The 18,347-nt window shown below is 43.0% G+C and overlaps 1 protein-coding gene across 1 annotated transcript in view; it reads right to left on the bottom strand.

The window, feature by feature from the left end:
• Window positions 1–5,322: 5,322 nt before the first annotated feature.
• The window catches only part of lamb1a (laminin, beta 1a), a 26,404-nt gene continuing 13,379 nt past the window's right edge, over window positions 5,323–18,347 (bottom strand). Inside the window, exons 16-33 of the mRNA XM_059336002.1 lie at window positions 17,425–17,545; window positions 17,080–17,281; window positions 16,302–16,445; window positions 15,809–16,040; window positions 15,281–15,444; window positions 14,206–14,430; window positions 13,866–14,083; window positions 13,504–13,600; window positions 12,570–12,939; window positions 11,942–12,126; window positions 11,378–11,619; window positions 11,031–11,240; window positions 10,795–10,939; window positions 10,161–10,368; window positions 9,321–9,462; window positions 9,060–9,236; window positions 7,768–7,927; window positions 5,323–5,962 (exon numbers count right to left, since the gene is read on the bottom strand). Coding sequence (XP_059191985.1) covers window positions 5,823–5,962; window positions 7,768–7,927; window positions 9,060–9,236; window positions 9,321–9,462; window positions 10,161–10,368; window positions 10,795–10,939; window positions 11,031–11,240; window positions 11,378–11,619; window positions 11,942–12,126; window positions 12,570–12,939; window positions 13,504–13,600; window positions 13,866–14,083; window positions 14,206–14,430; window positions 15,281–15,444; window positions 15,809–16,040; window positions 16,302–16,445; window positions 17,080–17,281; window positions 17,425–17,545 — 3,382 coding nt within the window. The 3' untranslated portion in view covers window positions 5,323–5,822. The remainder of the gene's footprint in view (window positions 5,963–7,767; window positions 7,928–9,059; window positions 9,237–9,320; window positions 9,463–10,160; window positions 10,369–10,794; window positions 10,940–11,030; window positions 11,241–11,377; window positions 11,620–11,941; window positions 12,127–12,569; window positions 12,940–13,503; window positions 13,601–13,865; window positions 14,084–14,205; window positions 14,431–15,280; window positions 15,445–15,808; window positions 16,041–16,301; window positions 16,446–17,079; window positions 17,282–17,424; window positions 17,546–18,347) is intronic.

Below are 18,347 nucleotides of genomic sequence, written 5' to 3'. Positions count from 1 at the left end.
AGAATAAAAAATCATGTGAAAATATATATTTTGTTGCTGCTGAGCTGTGGAGTCGTGGTGCCGTGAGACAGACTGCGGATTTTAATAAGTGAACTTCATCACACTTTATTTATTAGAGAGTTTAAAGCATTGGCATGTTTTTATCATGTAAAAATCCACAGGAGTTGGAACAAATTTTAAAACTATTAATAGTTTTTCTTCTCAGGGAGGACAGCAAGTTGATTTTCATATCATACTTTTCATTTTTATCAGCAGTGCTCTGCGATAACTTTATGATCGATTCATGATGTGAGCATCGTCACAACACATGTTGCTTTGGTTGTCACCTTAATGTGTGTTGGGGCCAGTGTTCAGCAGTGGTGGAAGAAGTATTCAGATCCCTTACTGAAGTAAAAGTACCAATACCACACTGGTATTAGCGTCCGTTAACTTGGCATATCGTTTGCCGCTATAAGTAAAAGTCCTGCATTCAAAACTTACTGAAGTAAAAGTACAAAAGTATCAGCATCAAAATGTACTTAAAGTATCAAAAGTAAAATAACTTGTTATGCAGAATGAACCCACTCAGATTGTTTTATATTTTGTAAATATACTATTAGATTATTATTATTTATGCATTTATGTAAGCAGCATTTTAATTTCCTTGAGATAGGGCTCATTTTAACTACTTAATATACTGTCATAAGGTTAAATTAAAAAAAATCTTTGCCTAAAAAATGCAGGGGAGTAGAAGTATAAAGTTACATAAAATGGAAATACTCCATAAGTACAAGTAGAGTCCTCCGAACTGCTCAAACGGGATTTTAATAAACTTCTTGACTCCCTCGAGGCCCACGGCAAGCGAGTTTTTATCAGCGGACCCATACCTCCTCACAACCGAGGTGTCGCTCGTTTTAGCCGCACACTGAGCCTCCACACCTGGCTGCAGTCAACATGTGCAGCCCGCAACGTAGCTTTTATTGACAATTTTAATCTCTTCTGGAAACGCCCATCTCTTTACCGGCATGATGGTATCCATCCAAACGGCCGAGGTTCACGGACTCTCACTGACAATATCTTTTACTCCGTTTGGACCTCTCCCTCGCACTGACTATCATCACCAAATCATCCGCACCTGGTCAGCGCAGGTCACCACAGGCAAGCCTCCCCCTCCCCCTCCCCAACCTCCCAACACGGGGGAGCTAGCCCATACAGAGCTGGCTCCCCCGTGTGGCGAGGCGGGCTTACTACTACTCTGCCCAAACTCCCTGTTATTTCTCCCTTACCCATTCCAGTCAGGATAACAAACAGGCGCTCAGGCCCTCTCAATAAGACTCTGAGCAACTTGACCTGCCTCCTGCAGGTCCCCATCACCACACCTTGTGAGCGCACATTTGGCACGAACATTAATCTGGCCGTGCTGAATGTGCGCTCTCTCTCCAATAAAACCTACATCATAAATGACTTAATTACAGATCATAACCTGGACATTTTTCTTCTGACAGAGACATGGCTTGGCACCGATGCACCAGCTGTTCTCACTGAGGCCTGCCCACCTAATTTTAATTTTTTATTCTCCACAAGGGGGGTTAGGAGGGGAGGCGGTACTGCGTCACTTTTAAAGGAAACGCTGAACTCAAAAGAGGTTTCTTTTAACAGTTACACATCATTTGAATACCACGCCTTTGTTTTTAGCAGCCCTCCGATTATCTGCATCACAGTTTACAGACCACCCCAATATTCTTCGTCTTTTATCAGTGAATTTTCTGAATTTTTATCAATCATCCACTCCACCTACAACAGGGTTTTAATAGCTGGTGATTTTAATCTACATGTTGACAACATCTCGGACACAATGTCCAGAGAATTTTTAAACCTTTTAAACTGCCTCGATTTTAAACAGCATGTCGCACAGCCAACTCACAACAGGGGACACACCCTGGACCTGGTCATAACCTACGGCCTGTCCGCTGGTGTGTCCTCTGTTGTGGACCTGGCTGTGTCTGACCACTACTGTGTGTATTTTAACATCGCCAGTTTTAACCCTCAGGAGGCCCCGGTGAGAACAGTGAGGAAACGCTACCTGACTTCTGAAGTGGCTGCAAATTTTATCGAGATTTTACAGAGCACCCCTGCTGAGGTTTTACCTGCACCCTGTGATTTTATTGTTGACAATTTTAATTCCAAACTAAAATCAACACTGGACTTAGTGGCTCCACTTTTAACTAGAACTGTAAGAACAAAACCTGTACCACCCTGGAGAACCGCTAACGTCAAAAAACTAAAAAGAAACTGCAGGAGTGCGGAGAGAAGGTGGAGAAAAACTAAATTAACAGTCCATCATGAAATACTACGTGAACAACTCAAAACCTACAATAACGCAGTCAAACAAGCAAGAATTTCCCATTTCTCGAAACTCATCACAGACAATAAAAACAACCCCAGGTTTCTTTTCTCCACCTTCGATCTTTTAACCAACACTAGTTTTAATAAAGCTCACATGACACCATCAGAGGCCCTCTGCGAGGACTTTGCAGACCACTTCAGAAGTAAGATCGATGGTATCAGATCCAGTCTTTTATCCCAGAATGTAACTTTTTACACACCTGAACCATCGCTCCTATCTGAGGAAACACTGGAGAGTTTTGCCCTGGTTGATGCAAGGACACTTGGTCGAGTTTTCTCCCAAGTAAACCCAACAACCTGCCTTTTAGATCCTATTCCCACATCGCTCTTAAAATCATTTTATGCTTTCTTTGAGGAACAGATTTTAAATGTTGTGAATTGCTCTCTTCAGACGGGTGTCTTCCCCACTGCCTACAAAACGGCAGTGGTGAAGCCCCTTCTGAAGAAGAGTAATTTAGACCCCAACATTTTAAATAACTACCGGCCTGTATCCAACTTACCATTTTTAAGTAAAATTTTAGAAAAACTGGTTTTTAACCAGTTAAATTATTTTTTAAATAGAAACAACATTTTAGAGAAATATCAATCTGGTTTTAGAATGAACCACAGTACCGAGACAGCTCTTTTAAAGATTTTAAATGACTTCAGGTGTTATTTAGATTCACAGAAATTAACAGTCTTGGTTCTACTGGATCTCAGCGCCGCCTTTGATACAGTAGACCATCACATTTTATTAAACAGACTCCGAACCCTGGTCGGCCTCTCTGGTACTGTTTTTAACTGGTTCAGTTCTTATCTCTCAGATCGAAGTTTCTTTGTAAGTATGGATACATGCTCCTCCAGAACACATGAAATCAAGTGTGGGGTTCCCCAAGGGTCAATTTTAGGTCCAATTCTTTTTAATCTGTATATGCTTCCCCTTGGGGACGTCATCAGGAGACACGGCATCAGCTTCCACAGCTATGCTGATGACACACAACTGTACATCGCCGTGTCTCCTGATGACACTGAGCCAATTGATTCCCTTTTAAACTGTATTTTAGATATCAAGTCATGGATGGCAGTGAACTTCCTACAGCTCAACCAGGACAAAACAGAGGTTTTAGTCATCGGTCCTGAAGGCAAGAGAGAGAAACTTTTACCAAAACTACAAGATTTTAAAACCTCACAATGTGTAAAGAACCTGGGCGTCATTTTTGACTCTGAGCTAAGTTTTATTCCTCATATTAAAAATACAACAAAGATAGGTTTTTACCATCTTAAGAACATAGCCAGAGTCCGCCCGTTTCTCTCCCAGGCCAACACGGAGGTGCTGATGCATGCTTTTATCTCTTGTCGTTTAGACTATTGTAATGCCCTGCTCTCTGGTCTTCCCAAAAACAGCATCCACAACCTACAATTATTACAAAACTCAGCCGCACGCGTGCTGACGAGGACCAGAGGGCGGGAGCACATTACACCGGTTTTAAAATCACTGCATTGGCTCCCCGTGTGTTTCAGGATTGATTTTAAGGTTCTTTTACTAGTTTTTAAATGTCTTAACGGTCTTGGGCCATCTTATCTATCTGATATGCTTTTATCATATCAACCCTCGCGGGTCCTGAGGTCCTCTGGCACCGGCCTTTTAATCATTCCAAGAGTTAAAACTAAAACCTACGGGGAGGCTGCATTCAGCCATTATGGCCCGCGCCTATGGAACAGCCTGCCAGAGGACATCAGGACCGCAGAGACTGTTGATGTTTTTAAAAGGAGGCTCAAGACCCACCTGTTTGGTCTAGCTTTTAACTGATTATTTTACTATTTATTTATTTATTTATTTATTCCCGTTGTATTTTAGTTTTTATCTTTTATTTTCTATCCTGTTGTCTTTTAGTCTTCTAGTTTTTACCCTATCCTGTTGTCTTTTAGTCTTTTAGTCTTTTAGTTTTTATCTTGTCTTTTAGTCTTTTAGTTTTTATCCTGTCTTGTTGTCTTTTAGTCTTTTAGTTTTTATCCTGTCCTGTTGTTTTTTAGTCTTTTAGTTTTTATCTTGTCTTGTTGTCTTTTAGTCTTTTAGTTTTTATCCTGTCCTGTTGTCTTTTAGTCTTTTAGTTTAATTCCTGTTGTCTTTTAGTCTTTTAGTTTTTATCCTGTTGTCTTTTAATCTTTTAGTTTTTATTCTGTCCTGTTGTCTTTTAGTCTTTTAGTCTTTTAGTTTTTAGCTCCAGTGTTTCCTCATGGGGGCCTCCTCACTGGGGGGTGTGTTGGGTCTGCCCATGGGGATGTGGTCTTGGGGACTCCCGGGGCCCGGGGGGGTGGGCGGCTCTGCACCATGTGTGGAGTCCGCCTCGGTCTCCCCGGGTCCTGGTGGTCTCTGTGATGGCGTCCTCTATGGCTGTGGGCTCTGCCACCTCTCAGTGTGGATGCTCCCACAGGTTGCTTTTTCCTCATCTGGATCCTCGGTGCCTTGCCATGTCTCTACACTGTCAATCAATATGTGCTGTGTGTGAGTCTGAGTGTGTTTGTGTGCGTGCATGACTAAATGCGAGTGTGCATGTTTGTGTATGTATACTTACAGATGTGTATGTGGGGGAGGGAGGGGTGGGTTTTGTCATTTTTATTGTTTGTTTTTTCTTATTTTTTGTAAAGCACTTTGTGTTGCATTTTTATGTATGAAAAGCGCTATATAAATAAAGTTTGATTTGATTTGATGAAGTACCTCAAAATTGTACTTAAGTACATGTACTGAGTTACATTCCGCCTGGTTTTGGTCAGAGGAAAGTTGAACAAGTTGAGCTCAGTGAAATAGTTTATATAAAATACAAACAGGTGAGTAATGTGAATAAATTCAGGTTGTCACAAACCATAAACAGTTTTGCTGCTGTAAAATATATAATAATATATACTTATATTATATACTTATATAATATCGTAAGTATAAAGTAGTGCACTCAGTGATATTTTAAAATGTTTTTATTAAAAATCATTTTGGTTCAAAGTTTTGGCCACGCAGAAAAAAAAAAAAGGGAAGTAAAAAATCACATGGTTTAAACATTCAGACTTTAAAGTTTTAGTCAAACTGACATTCACGGAGACATTCATCTGATTTGAACATTACTGAAGCTTAATTAAAAAATGTTTGCTTTCTTATTTGATCGACCAGCAAATTAAATTGATCCGTGTCCAATCAATCAGTTTGTCACATCTTTATAGAGATTCGTCTTTATATTTATCTTTGTGTGTAAAAGCTGCATTCAGACATTTAAAGTCTTAATTTGGAAATTTGCTAAAAAATTAAACATTCAGTTCATTAAAAACGCATCTTTGGTATTTGTCAAACAACAAAAAATTTGTTTCTAAGCACTCGGAGCACTGTCTTCTGATTGATTGCTGAGAAAAGGTTAAAATATGTGTCTTATTGGTTTCTTTAATTCACCGTCTGGATGTGAGCCTTGACCCTAGAACAGACAGGTGCTGTAGACGGTGACCTTCTGGCTGATCTCTTGCAGCAGCTCCTTCACAGCGGCCTCCAGCTCCACAAGCTGCTCTGCCTTCACCTCCAGAGTCCGCTGGTTGTCTTCGTAGGACTTCTCCAGATCTGAAACACAGAAAGGGAGTTATGTTATCATGAATGCTGGTCGGTGGGTGACCTAAATTGCTGCTGTCACACAGAAAAGTTACAAAACAGCAGTCGGATGGCTTGATATTCACACTAGGGATGGGCGTTGGAAGAAACCTGCCAACTCGAGCATCTATAACGTTGTTATACATACTTCAGTATGCATAAAAACATGCATACACAGGCAAAATAAAAGATATATATATATACAGTACTATGCAAAAGTCTGTTTTGATAACGGACGCTTTTATTTTGAAAGGACGAAACGAGACTTCCTGGGGATCTTAAAACTAACTCAAGTGAGATTATACTGTAAAGATAATGTCAAGGAGTTCAATGTTTTATGTTTTAGCCCCTGAAGAGGCATGAGGTTAGCTTTCACAGTAATCTTACATATTTAAAGGAATGGTTCGGAATTTTGGACATAGGACCTCATTTCCAACTTAGCCGGTGTGATATAGGTCGGTGGAGACTGTTTTCAGCACATTTTATGCAGTCCTTATAGTTGCACAAGTCACTGTTGCTAAACTGGTGTTGAGCTAGCGCACGTCAATAGTAACATCCAGCCTGTCACTAAAAACAGCTTTACCTGCTCCGCAGAACACCCGAGACAAATGCATTATAACTTCGGACTATCGATGTACATGTCTGTGTTGATAGAATAATTTTAGAAATTAAACCAACCTTGCATTTTCAATGTTAAAACATTTTGAGGGACTAGTTTCTCAGCAATAGCGGAATTTTACTTTGTGGGTTAGTAGTAGTGCGTCAAAACGAAACCGAAACTGTCTTCCACTGTAGCCTCACTAGCCTGGAGATAATATCACTCCGCCGCTGCCGTAGCCTAAGCAACAACAGGGAACAAAGTATAAGCTATTCCAATGCTATGCAAGGTTGGTTTAATTTCTAAAATTATTCTATCAACACAGACATGTACATCGATAGTCCGACGTTATAATGCATTTGTCTCGGGTGTTCTGCGGAGCAGGTAAAGCTGTTTTTAGTGACAGGCTGGATGTTACTATTGACGTGTGCTAGCTCAACACCAGTTTAGCAACAGTGACTTGTGCAACTATAAGGACTGCATAAAATGTGCTGAAAACAGTCTCCACCGACCTATATCACACCGGCTAAGTTGGAAATGAGGTCCTATGTCCAAAATTCCGAACTATTCCTTTAAGTGTGTTTTGTGTTTAAATAAGTTTTGGATAAAATTAGACCTAGTGATTCATGCTAGCAAGGTTTGTTACAGTCAGCTAGTTTTGCTCAAATTAAAACTCTTGTATTTCTGTGTGCTGTATAATTGTTATTGCAACCTCAGTTTGCAAACTGTAGCTTTATCCAACTTAATTCTCAGCTCATTGGCTTATTGACGTAGAACGCACGTTCGGCCGTGTTTCAGTTCAGTGAGACCAAATTCTTCACAAGCATTTATCGATCATCGATTAATTATTCCCATCCCTAATTCCCACATTCATAGAACTGTGTGAATCAGAGCAGTTAAAATTCTGTCAGCTTTCAGATTCTCCTCCACAGCGTCGCTGTGATGCACCAAACTCCACTCAGAAAACCATCATTTTAAAAGTAGTTTTCTTGTGTTCTTGCAGACAGACCAGACAGAGCATGAATTCAGCATCCTTTTGGTGTTTTTTATTGACATTAAATCACTTTATTTTGGCATCATACTGATTAGTGCTGGACCAGTCATCCAGACACAGATGAAATTCCTCCAGTTCATAATATTTATTTTGGACAGAGGGCGTGTGATGTCAGTGTGATGTCACCTTTGAGCAGCTGCAGTTTGTCGCTGGCCTTCAGCAGCAGCTTTTTGGCTTCCCGCTGCAGTGACTCCGCCCTCTTCTTGGCGTCAGCTATGCCTCCTGCCTTCTGATCAATTAGCTGCTCCACTGTGGCGTATTTATTCTTCAGCTCAGAGTCCAGATCCTGAAGGAACACACACACACACACACACACACACCGTTAATTATAACATTAGTTTAACCTCCTGATCCACAGAAACGACCTGCTGCCTGTATTTAATCTAAACTGATTCAGGTGAGGTGTAGTGGTTAGCACTCTTGCCTCACAGCAACAGGGTCGCCGGTTCGACTCTGGACTGCAGCTCTACTGTGTAGAGTTTGTATGTTCTCCCTGTGTCAGTGTGGGTTCTCTCCGGGTTCTCTGGCTTCCTCCCACAGTGCAAAAACATGCACTTAGGAAGTGACTCTAATGAGAACCTGATTGTTTGTCTGTAAGCCCTGTGATAGTCTAGTGACCTGTCCAGGGTGTAGCCCGCCTGTCGCAACCCGAGTGCAGATAAGCGGTTATGGATAATAAATGAATGAATGAATAAATAGCCCCTTTCATAGTGCCGTTTCATGCCGCAACATTTACGGCTCTGAAACGTTTCGCCTGCACTATGAACGCGCCCGAAGTGGGATGTTGGATCATGAAATCATGAAATGATCCCACCAATTTTTCCTCCAGAGGCAGTCACAAAGGCGGAAAATTGGTGGGACTGTTGGAAGCGGGACTGATATGAACGGGCCATCAGGGTGAAGCAGGATATTTGACATTGCACGTGACGTCTCCCACTTGGTCCGACAGTCATTGAAATCACTGCTCACTGCAGGCTGCGTCCGCTAACTTGGCATATTATTTGCCGCTTATTGTTAAGAAACCAGCATGCTAACTCTGCACGTGGTGTCCGCCGCTGATCGTAAATAAACTAGCTTCGCTAACTGTGCACAGAGTGGCCAGTGCTTGATGTAAACAAACGGAGGTTGCTAAGTTAACACATGCGACTGCAGCACAAACACACTGTACTGCTACAGATGCTAACTGTGTAGCCTATTAGCACTATACTACTGTGCAGCACAACTGCAGCTCTGTTGCACGTCACTTTCGTCTCCTCCCACCTTGTTCCGGACTGCACTATGGAAGGGTATGAATATCACGCCTTCGGGCTCACTATGAATGCCCTAAGATGAAAAGCCGGCACAGATCTTTCCGGCAAGATAGCGGGACATTTGCGGGACCGCACTATGAAAGGGGCTAATGATTCAGGTGAACTCACCTTCTTGACCTCGTCTGCAATCTTTCTGATGCTCTCTGCGTCCTGATTGGTCTGGTTGGTGGTCACGGAGACGTTCAGACCCTTGTCTTTCAGCAGCGTCACATCCTGCTCGAGTCTCTGCAGCCTTTGCGTGGCATTAGTCAGCTTCACCTCTGCATCTGCCGTCTCCGACTCCACCTGAAGGCAACGTGGACAGACAGCATGTTACCTTCACGTTCAACAGGATGTCAGGGGAGCATTGACTCACGGTTTGGTACTGACTGAGGACAACAGCTTGTTGGTGATCTGGATGTCAGTGGCGGCCTGCTGGATGGCGCTGCTGGCGGCTGTCTGAGCTCTCCGAGCCTCCTCCAGAGCTTTCTTCACCTTCACTGCAGAGTCCTTTACGTCTGCCGCCTCATCACTGACAGACACAGGAAGTTTGGTTACATCAGTTGGTTACAGTTGAGCTTTTTAAATTATTAGGAAAAGGCCATCGTTGAGATGATCATTTGTATTTAATTAACCGGGACCCTGAAACTTTCAGTGGTGGAAAAAGTATTCAGATCTCTTACTAAAGTAAAAGTACTAATAGCACACTATAAAATTACTCCACTACAAGTTAAAGTCCTACATTCAAACCTTACTGAAGTAAAAATACAAAAGTATCAGCATCAAAATGTACTTAAAGTATCAAAAGTAAAAGTACTCGTTATGCTGAATGGACCCACTCAGATTGTTTTATATATTCTAAATATATTATTAGATTATTATTGGTGCATTTATGTAAGCAGCGTTTCAATTTTGAAAAGACAGGGCTCATTTTAACTACTTAATATACTTTTATGTGGTTTAATTATGCATGTCTAATCACTTTATATAGATCTTTTTTTTTTGTTAAATCTCGACCTGAAAAGTAACTAAAGCTGTCAGCTAAATGTAAAAAGTACAATATTTGCCTCAAAATGTAGTGAAGTAAAAGTATAAATTTACATAAAATGGAAATACTCAAGTAAAGTACAAGTGAGTTAAATCCTTTAGCTCCGTCAGAACAGAGCGACTCCACAGAAAGAACTGGCTCTGTGCAGGTGTAACAGCCCTGGACTAACAGGTAGGACTCACCTGGTTTGGCGGGCTTGTACCAGCAGGTTCTCGGCTCTCTGGATGTCGTCGGCGCTCTGCTGCAGGATGGTCTCCACATGTCCCAGTTCTCCAACCTTCTGTCGGATCTCCTCGGTCAGGTTCTGCAGCTGGGCCGGTGTGGTCGGCATCTGCATGGCTAGAACCTCGTTAGCCACCAGCTCGATGCTCTCTGGGTCTGCAGCGTCCACTGAAACAACACGCACCTGTGTGATCACCTGTCTGGGTCCATTCTTGGTCCCCAAATCTCTATATACTAGAGGTGTGAATCTTCAGAGAACTTAGGATACAATTTTATCCCAATACTTGAATCACAATAGGATATTATTTAAGATTTTAAGCATTTTGCGATATGAGTATGACGATACAATTTATTGCGATTTAACTGTTTGATCTCAATTTTGCCATTTAAGAGAAAATTCTCAGTCTGTTCATCTCACTTCAGTCTTTTTATTTCTCCACAATGAGCCCAGATTATAATGTACATTTCTATGCAGACAGCACTATTTTATATGCTGCTGATTTTTCTCTTTGTCTGGTACTGAAAACCTTTAAAAAAAAAACATTAAAACATTTCAAATCTCATCAAACAGAAACTTGTAAGTGAGAGACTTACGTGTGAGGAAGTCTCGGATCTGTCGGATGAGGTCTCTGAGCTCCTCGTTGCTCTGCTGGACTCTCTGTTTGGTTCTGTTGGTCTTCATCAGGGTGTCCTGAGCGCTGAGCTTGGCCTCGTCTGCCTTCAGTTTGACCTCCGACACCTGAAGACAAAACACAGCTACAGTCCACCTGGACCAGAACCAGTACCAGACCAGGACCTGCCAGATCCAAACCAGGACCTGTAAGACTCACCATCTTGGAGAGTTTCTCCACTTCCTCCATGGCACTGATGATTTCCTGTTCGGAGTCTCGGGCCTTCTTCCAGACGCTGTCGACGGCCGTCACCACGCCATCACATCCTTCACCTCCACACCTGGTTCGACCCTCAGAGTCCACGCAGCCCAGACCGCCACAGGAAGAGGACGAGCACGAGTCCTGACCCGCCAGTGGACTGCCGCAGATCTGTAAAACCCAGAAACCAACAAAACCAACCTTTAAGATCAAATATTCTACTCCAAAAATATATAAAAAAACAGAAACCTGAAACTCTGTAATAAATAAATGAAAACAGACACTTGGACGCATCTGTAATTTCAAACCTTGTGGCTGAGCTCTGATTGGTCCAGGGTCTGCAGCTCTCCCGCCAGGTCGTCCAGTCTCTGAGCATGCTCAGTGTGTCTCCTCAGGAACTCCTCTCTGGTTTGGTTCAGTTTGTCCTCTGTCACCTGCCTTAGAGCACTCGAGGTTTCCACGGGGCTCCCGGGGTCCACCGTGGAAGCGTTTGCTCGAGCTTCGGCGCCCTGAGACTGCAGGTAGTACTTTGTCACGCTGTCCGTCGCCCCTGGCAACAGGCAGAGAGTGAAGAAAACTTTACTGAAGTTCGAGTTGTAAAGCTTTTTTTTATAATAATGATAATATCATTAGTAATAATATCATGAATAATAATATAATAATGTAATTATTATAAATCTGCTGCAAGGTCACGTTTCAGGATGAAATGGTTAAAAAAGGTTTTTATTTTTAAATTCTAAATATTAAAGGTGTGCTCTGGTACACTTGTAATCATGCCCACACTGATGTCACAGGGTCCTGCAGTACACCTGTACCTCACTGCAGCAAGACTAACTCCGCCCCCCCAACTTTTGACCTTTAACCCTACTCACCTCTGATGTCAGAGTTCTTGATGAACTCAACCTGATCCAGCAGCTCCTGAACCGTCTGCTCCAGTTTCTGAGCGTCTGACACCACAGAGTCCAGTTTAGTACCAGCAGCCGAGTCCTCTTCCTTCACCTGGACCAGAGTCTGTTCAGTTTGGTTCAACGTCTGGCTCAGGGTCCCCATCAGGTCACTGGGGGGAGCACATAGGTCAATCAATGGTCACCCATTATTGTGATCTTTAGTCTCCAAAATAAATACAGTCATGGAAAAAAAAGATTAGACCAACCTTGTTTTCTTCAATTTCTTGTTCATTTTAATGCCTGGTGCAACTAAAGGTACATTTGATAGCTGATATCTAGACATTTTCCATGGTTTTCTTGATAATGATATTGGTTATTGTTATGAAAACCATGTTAAATGTCTAGATATCAGCTCTTAAATTAAACTCTCATGAGCTAGTTTTGTTGTTATCATTGTATTTGTTCAAACAAATGTACCTTTAGTTGTACCAGGCATTAAAATTAAAAATAAAATAAAGAAAACAAAGGTGGTCTAATATTTTTTTTCCATTACTGTATAATCTCACTTGGCTTGTTGCAACAGGTTTAATCTGCAGATGAAATATAATCTCACCTGGCCTGTTGCAGCAGCTCCTGAATCTCTGTCAGTGGTTGCGAGGCCGGGTTCTGGTTCAGGATTACCCGGATGCTGGCGGCGCTCTTCTCCATGCTCTCCACCGACTTCTTGTACGGTCCAGTGACGCCATTGGCTTTGATGGCATTGACTTTGTTGACAAGGCGGTGCGTCTGATTGGTCAGCTGACCGATGACCTCGTCCCACTCGGCGAAGCACTGGTGGCAGCGGTGGCAGTCGGGGAAGGTTCCGGAGAACCCGCGGGCGCAGACATCGCAGCGCGGACCAGAAACGCCTTCCACGCAGACGCAGTGACCGTCGACTTTGTTACACTGCTGCTGAGAGATTCCGCGAGGGTCGCAGTCACACGCTGGAGACAAACACACAGAGACAAACTGTCCAACTTTCTGTCCAACAAAACAACAAACAGGACAAAGACAAACTTTCCAACTTCATCTATGTGTGTGCGTGTGTGTCCAACATCTGGTTTGTATTTAACACAGCTGAAACCCCTTCAAGCTGCAGAAACAACAAACCAGACAGACAGATAGTGGTAATGTCCTGCAGGTGGCGTTAGAGACAGGATCTCATCCTCTGTCCCCCCATGTCTCTGACTTCCTTCACACTAACAAAGCCTCTTTGTGTATTCAGGGCAGTTCAGACAGATCTCTGATCTAGTCTCCATGGTGACGGGACCAGCGGGCCTCTGGGAACATCTGGACTTAATTTCAGTCACAGCAGGAATGTTCCCACAATGCAGCTCTGTTCATTCATCATGCTTTAACTCTGTGTATGACCTTAACTGTAACTCAGCGATCTTTACTGTCTGTTTTGACGCCTGACTCGGCAATAAGAAAACAGTAAACATATATTAAAGCATATAAACAGTTAACATATATAAACAGTAAACACATGAATAGTGGAGTGGACGTACCGTGACATTTGACTTCGGGGTCTCCCCAGAACAGCTCTCTACACTCGCTGCATGTTCTTCCTCCGAACCCTGGCTGACACGAGCACTGACCACTGATCTGAGGACCGAAACATCATCAGAACACAGAGCTGAACGTTTTGATCCTACAGTGTTTGCAATTATTTCTTGAGCTGCACAATTTTTTTTAAAAACATAAAAAATTCTAAAATCAAATATTTATACATGTAGCATGTTAATATAATATGTATTACCTAAAAAAAGAAGAAAACAGCTGAACATAGTTTAACTCACGAAACGTTACATTTATATACAGATTTTAGTTTTAGACTTTGTCATGCACCACGTGACGGCGTGCTCCTCACCTCGTTACAGGACGTCCCGTACGAGTGTTTGGAGTCACAGTCACAGGCCTGGCAGCCAGCGCCGCTCGCCATGTTCCAGGTGTCGGGCGCACATCGGTCGCAGTGTTGACCAATCACGTTGGGGAGGCAGTGACACTGACCACTGTTGCGGTCGCAGTGACAGTCTCCAGATGACGGACAGCTGGCGGCGTCGCTGCCCAGGTGGTTACAGACACATTCTGAGGACGAGAAACAATTTTAATGTCATTTGAAGAGTTAGTTGCAGATTTAAGAAAAAAAAGGTTTTGTCAAGCGTTTGCCCAGCAGCAAGGCATTGCCATGGTAAACCCGGTGTACTTACTCCGACAGTCCTGCAGCAAGGCGTTGCCATAGTAACCCAGTTTGCAGCTCTGGCAGCCGACGCCCTCGCTGTGGTACAGGCAGCGGAGACACTCGCCAGTCCGGGCGTCGCAGGACTCCGGGTCCAACATGTCGATGTTGTTGTTGCACTGGCAGGGCTGACACTGCCCCCCCACCTCTGCAGGATTTCCAAAGTATCCAGGTGAGCAGTCGTCACAGCGAGCACCTGCAGAGAGACGCAGACGAGTTTACAGACTTCCAACAAAAACGTTTCATCAGTGAATGTTTTAATGTTTGCAGGATATGGCCAATGGCCATGCTTCAACGACTTATAGTGCTCACGCTTCAATGACTTACAGTGCAAACGCTTCAACAACTTTCAGTGCTCACGCTTCAACGACTGCTTTCAAGGTTCACTTACAAGGGAAACTTCCAGTTTCAGCTAAAAACTAAAATTATTATTGAAGTTTTTAGCAAGTACACCACATTAAACTGCTGTCAGCTATTTTAATTCTTTCTGTGTTTAAACTTTATCTGACACATACAACAAACTGCTTTTAGTGCTTCAACATTTCAGCATAAACAATCTTCATAAAATCTGACCTTTTTGTTTTATTACTTAAGCATTGTTTGAAGTGTTGTCTCTCAATATTTAAACCTGATAGCAAATCAGGAAGCAGTTTTATAAAGAAAACTAAAAAAGATGTTCAGTCAGTAAAAAAATTCCCAACTGTTGCAGTGGAAACACAAGGAGAAAGTTTGTGATTCATCCATCTGTCAGCAGCTGATTTCAGCCTGAACATCTCATTTCCTGCTTTAATTACAGAGTCACATCACCTGCGATCCGCGTCTGTTTACATCATGAAATCACAAAGCTGAAAGCTGCTCTTTAAATCAAACCCTGTTTGTCCCCGCAGGGCAGCTGCTGTTTATTCCACTCAGAACCTCAAACTGTAATTATTCTCTTTTACTGTCACATCTGTTTTCTGGTTGAAAAAATTTAAAACGCCCGTGCCAACTTCAAAGCTAATAAAGTTTTCATTTCCGTATCCAGCTCATGTTAATAAAGGTTTTACCTCTGTATCCGGTGTTGCAGACACAGATGGCCTGCAAGGAATCGCCGCCACGGTAACAACTTCCTGCAAACTGCCGCAGGCTGCTGGGACCGTCAGGACACATGCAGGGACGACAGTGGTCCCCTGACCCCAACACCGGGTCACCGTAATAACCATCCAGACACCTGAACAGAGGGGAATGAGGAAGTGATGAAGTTTTCAAATCTTACTGATGACAAGATGTCCTCTACAACTAGCCCCACACCTCTACAACTAGTCACAAGTCCCAACCCTCTACAACTAGCCCCCACACCTCTATAACTAGCCCCACACCTCTACAACTAGTCACAAGTCCCAACCCTCTACAACTAGCACCACACCTCTGCAACTAGTCCGCACACCTCTGCAACTAGTCCTACACCTCTGCAACTAGTCCCACGCCTCTGCAACTAGTCCCACGCCTCTGCAACTAGTCCCACACCTCTGCAACTATCCCCACACTTCTGCAACTAGACCCACACTTTGTATGATATAACGTGTGCACCTCACCTGTCACAGGTGTGTCCGGTGCTGTGGTCCCGGCAGTTGATGCAGCGTCCAGTGTTGGCGTCACACTCTTCAGTGTGTCCGTTGCAGGAACACGGTCGGCAGGTGGGGAAGCCCCAGTGACCCGGCAGACATCGATCACACTGGCGACCGAAAGCTCCAGAAACACAAACGCACTGACCGGTCAGCTGATTGCAGAAGGAACTCTGTGAACCCTGAGGGTCGCATGCACACTCTGAAAACACAAAAACCACAAAGATACAGTTCGTCCAAGCTGTTAATGACTGGAGGACCACTTGAAACAACGTTTTATTATTACTGTTTTTTTCACCTGGTCCTCATACAAATCAGATTCACTGCACTCTCACAATGACAACACCACATTTCACGAATGTACAATTCAGGAATACAGTATATTACATATAATATGTACAGTATATCTTGGTGATCATTATCAATATGTATTGATTAGAAATCACATGATTAGGGCACTGACCTTTGCAGCCATTGGGTCCAAACTGGAACGTGGCTGGGGCACAAGTGTCGCAGTTCCTGCCAACCACGTTGGGGCGACACTGACACTGACCCCCGCTGGGATCACACACGGTGCTGAGGGACCCCTGAGGATCACACCGGCATTCTGGGAAGGGAAGTTAAACAAAGGAGAGGCATTAGACCACCAACAAGCTCCAACAGTTGACGAAAACAAAGCATTCTCCACAGATCCTGTCTGAGAGACTGACGATGACAGATTAACGAGGCAGAAGATCTAAAGAGGAATGTGAGGAAAAAGAAACGAGTCAAGTCTTGTTCAGAGGGTCGATGATCAACACGACGGAAACAGTGACATCAGAGATCAACAATCACAGGAAGAAAGTTTACGTCTCACTAGACAAAACAGGAAGACGGCAATTACAGAGGGAGAATTTAATAACATGTAATAGACATAAATTACAAAAATGTCTGTATTTAAAAATGACAACGTAGATTTTTCTCTGGTGTTCCTTAAGTTCTTAGTGTCTTAATGTGGGCTTCTTGAGGGAAATTTCCCCATTTTCATTGATTCTCAACTAATAAAAAATATTTCATAAACCCCCTGTCTTCATTTCTCATTTCACAGGAGGTCAAAGGTCAGAGTCCAGTTGTCATGTTGTTCATGGAGCCCTGTGCTTGAATTTTTTTTTTCTTCAGTTTGAAAATAGACAACATAAAACTGAACCAGACGTAAAAGCAGCTATTTAAACAGTGATCAGATTTAAGGTGGACTGTTGTACCTTTAGCTCCTTGGTGCAACATGGCAGAGATGCTGAAGATGAAGTTTTTGCAGATGTCCGTCATCTGGGACTTGATGACACTCTGGCTGTTCTCGAGACAACGATAACGTTGGAATGTTTCCCAACCGCTGTTCCTGCCGGAGTCTCCTCCTTCTGAGGCCGTGAAGATCTCCAGGTTCTTACAGTGAGGCATCAGCACGATCTGAGGAAGAAAAAAACATGAGACTGACCCTTAACTACTCTGTCTACAGGTGTCTTCATGTCCAGGTTCTTACAGTAATCTAAAAATCTGCAGTTCTTAATGATGTAAATAATGCTCTCAGTGTGTTTAAGGAGTTTCCTCACCGAGTCAATGAGTGTGTATGGAGACTGAACGTCACTGAGAGCCGAGTACAGTGGGAGACTGAGGCGGATCGTGTAGTTCAGACCAGATTCAAAACAAACAGGTCTGGGAAGAGCCACGTATCTGAGGGGACAGACAGAAATCAGCTGTTTACTCGTTTCTATCATCAGTGATTTTATAAATGCAATGAATGACAAATAAGTAACACAGGCAAAAAATGTGAAACATAAACACATGTAAATATAAAACAAGAGCTCACAAATTGTGTTGAGAAAACTATTAAAATCTGAGGAAACAGTGTTTGTCCTGAACCATCACGACATAGAAAACACTGAGTCTGTTTGACTCATGTTGACTCTTTAGGTCTTAGACATAAAGCGCTCCATGTTTTACTGTTACATCATGCTTTTGTGTTACTCTTCATCAGAATATAGAACAAACAATAGGCCCTTTCATAGTGCGGTCCCGCAAATGTCACTCTGATCTGTGCCGGCTTTTCGCCTTAGTGCGTTCATAGTGATTACGCGAAGGCGCGATATTTGTGCTGAACAAAGTAGGAGGAGATGATAGTGACATGAGACGGAGCAGCAGCAGTGATGCACAGTAGCACAGTGGTAATAGACTACACAGTTAGCTCTGTATCAGTACAGTGTGTATGTGCTGCAGCAGTATGTGTTCAGTTAGCGACCTCCGTTTGTTTACAATAACCACCAGGCACTCTGTGCACAGTTTGCATGCCGGTTTGTTTACAATAAGTGCCGACCACTGCTGTGCAGCTGCTGATTGGATGACTGTCAGACCACTATGAAAGGGGCTACTGTCACATGTTCATCCTGAACCAGTATGACATAGAAAACAGTGAGTCTGTTTGACTCATGTCCATAAACACATAATACATAAAGATGTTTCCTGTTTGGACAACTCA

The sequence above is a fragment of the Centropristis striata genome, chromosome 6 (assembly GCF_030273125.1).
Source record: "Centropristis striata isolate RG_2023a ecotype Rhode Island chromosome 6, C.striata_1.0, whole genome shotgun sequence".
NCBI classification, from domain to species: Eukaryota; Metazoa; Chordata; class Actinopteri; order Perciformes; family Serranidae; genus Centropristis; species Centropristis striata.
This window is presented reverse-complemented; position numbering and strand designations above follow the sequence as displayed.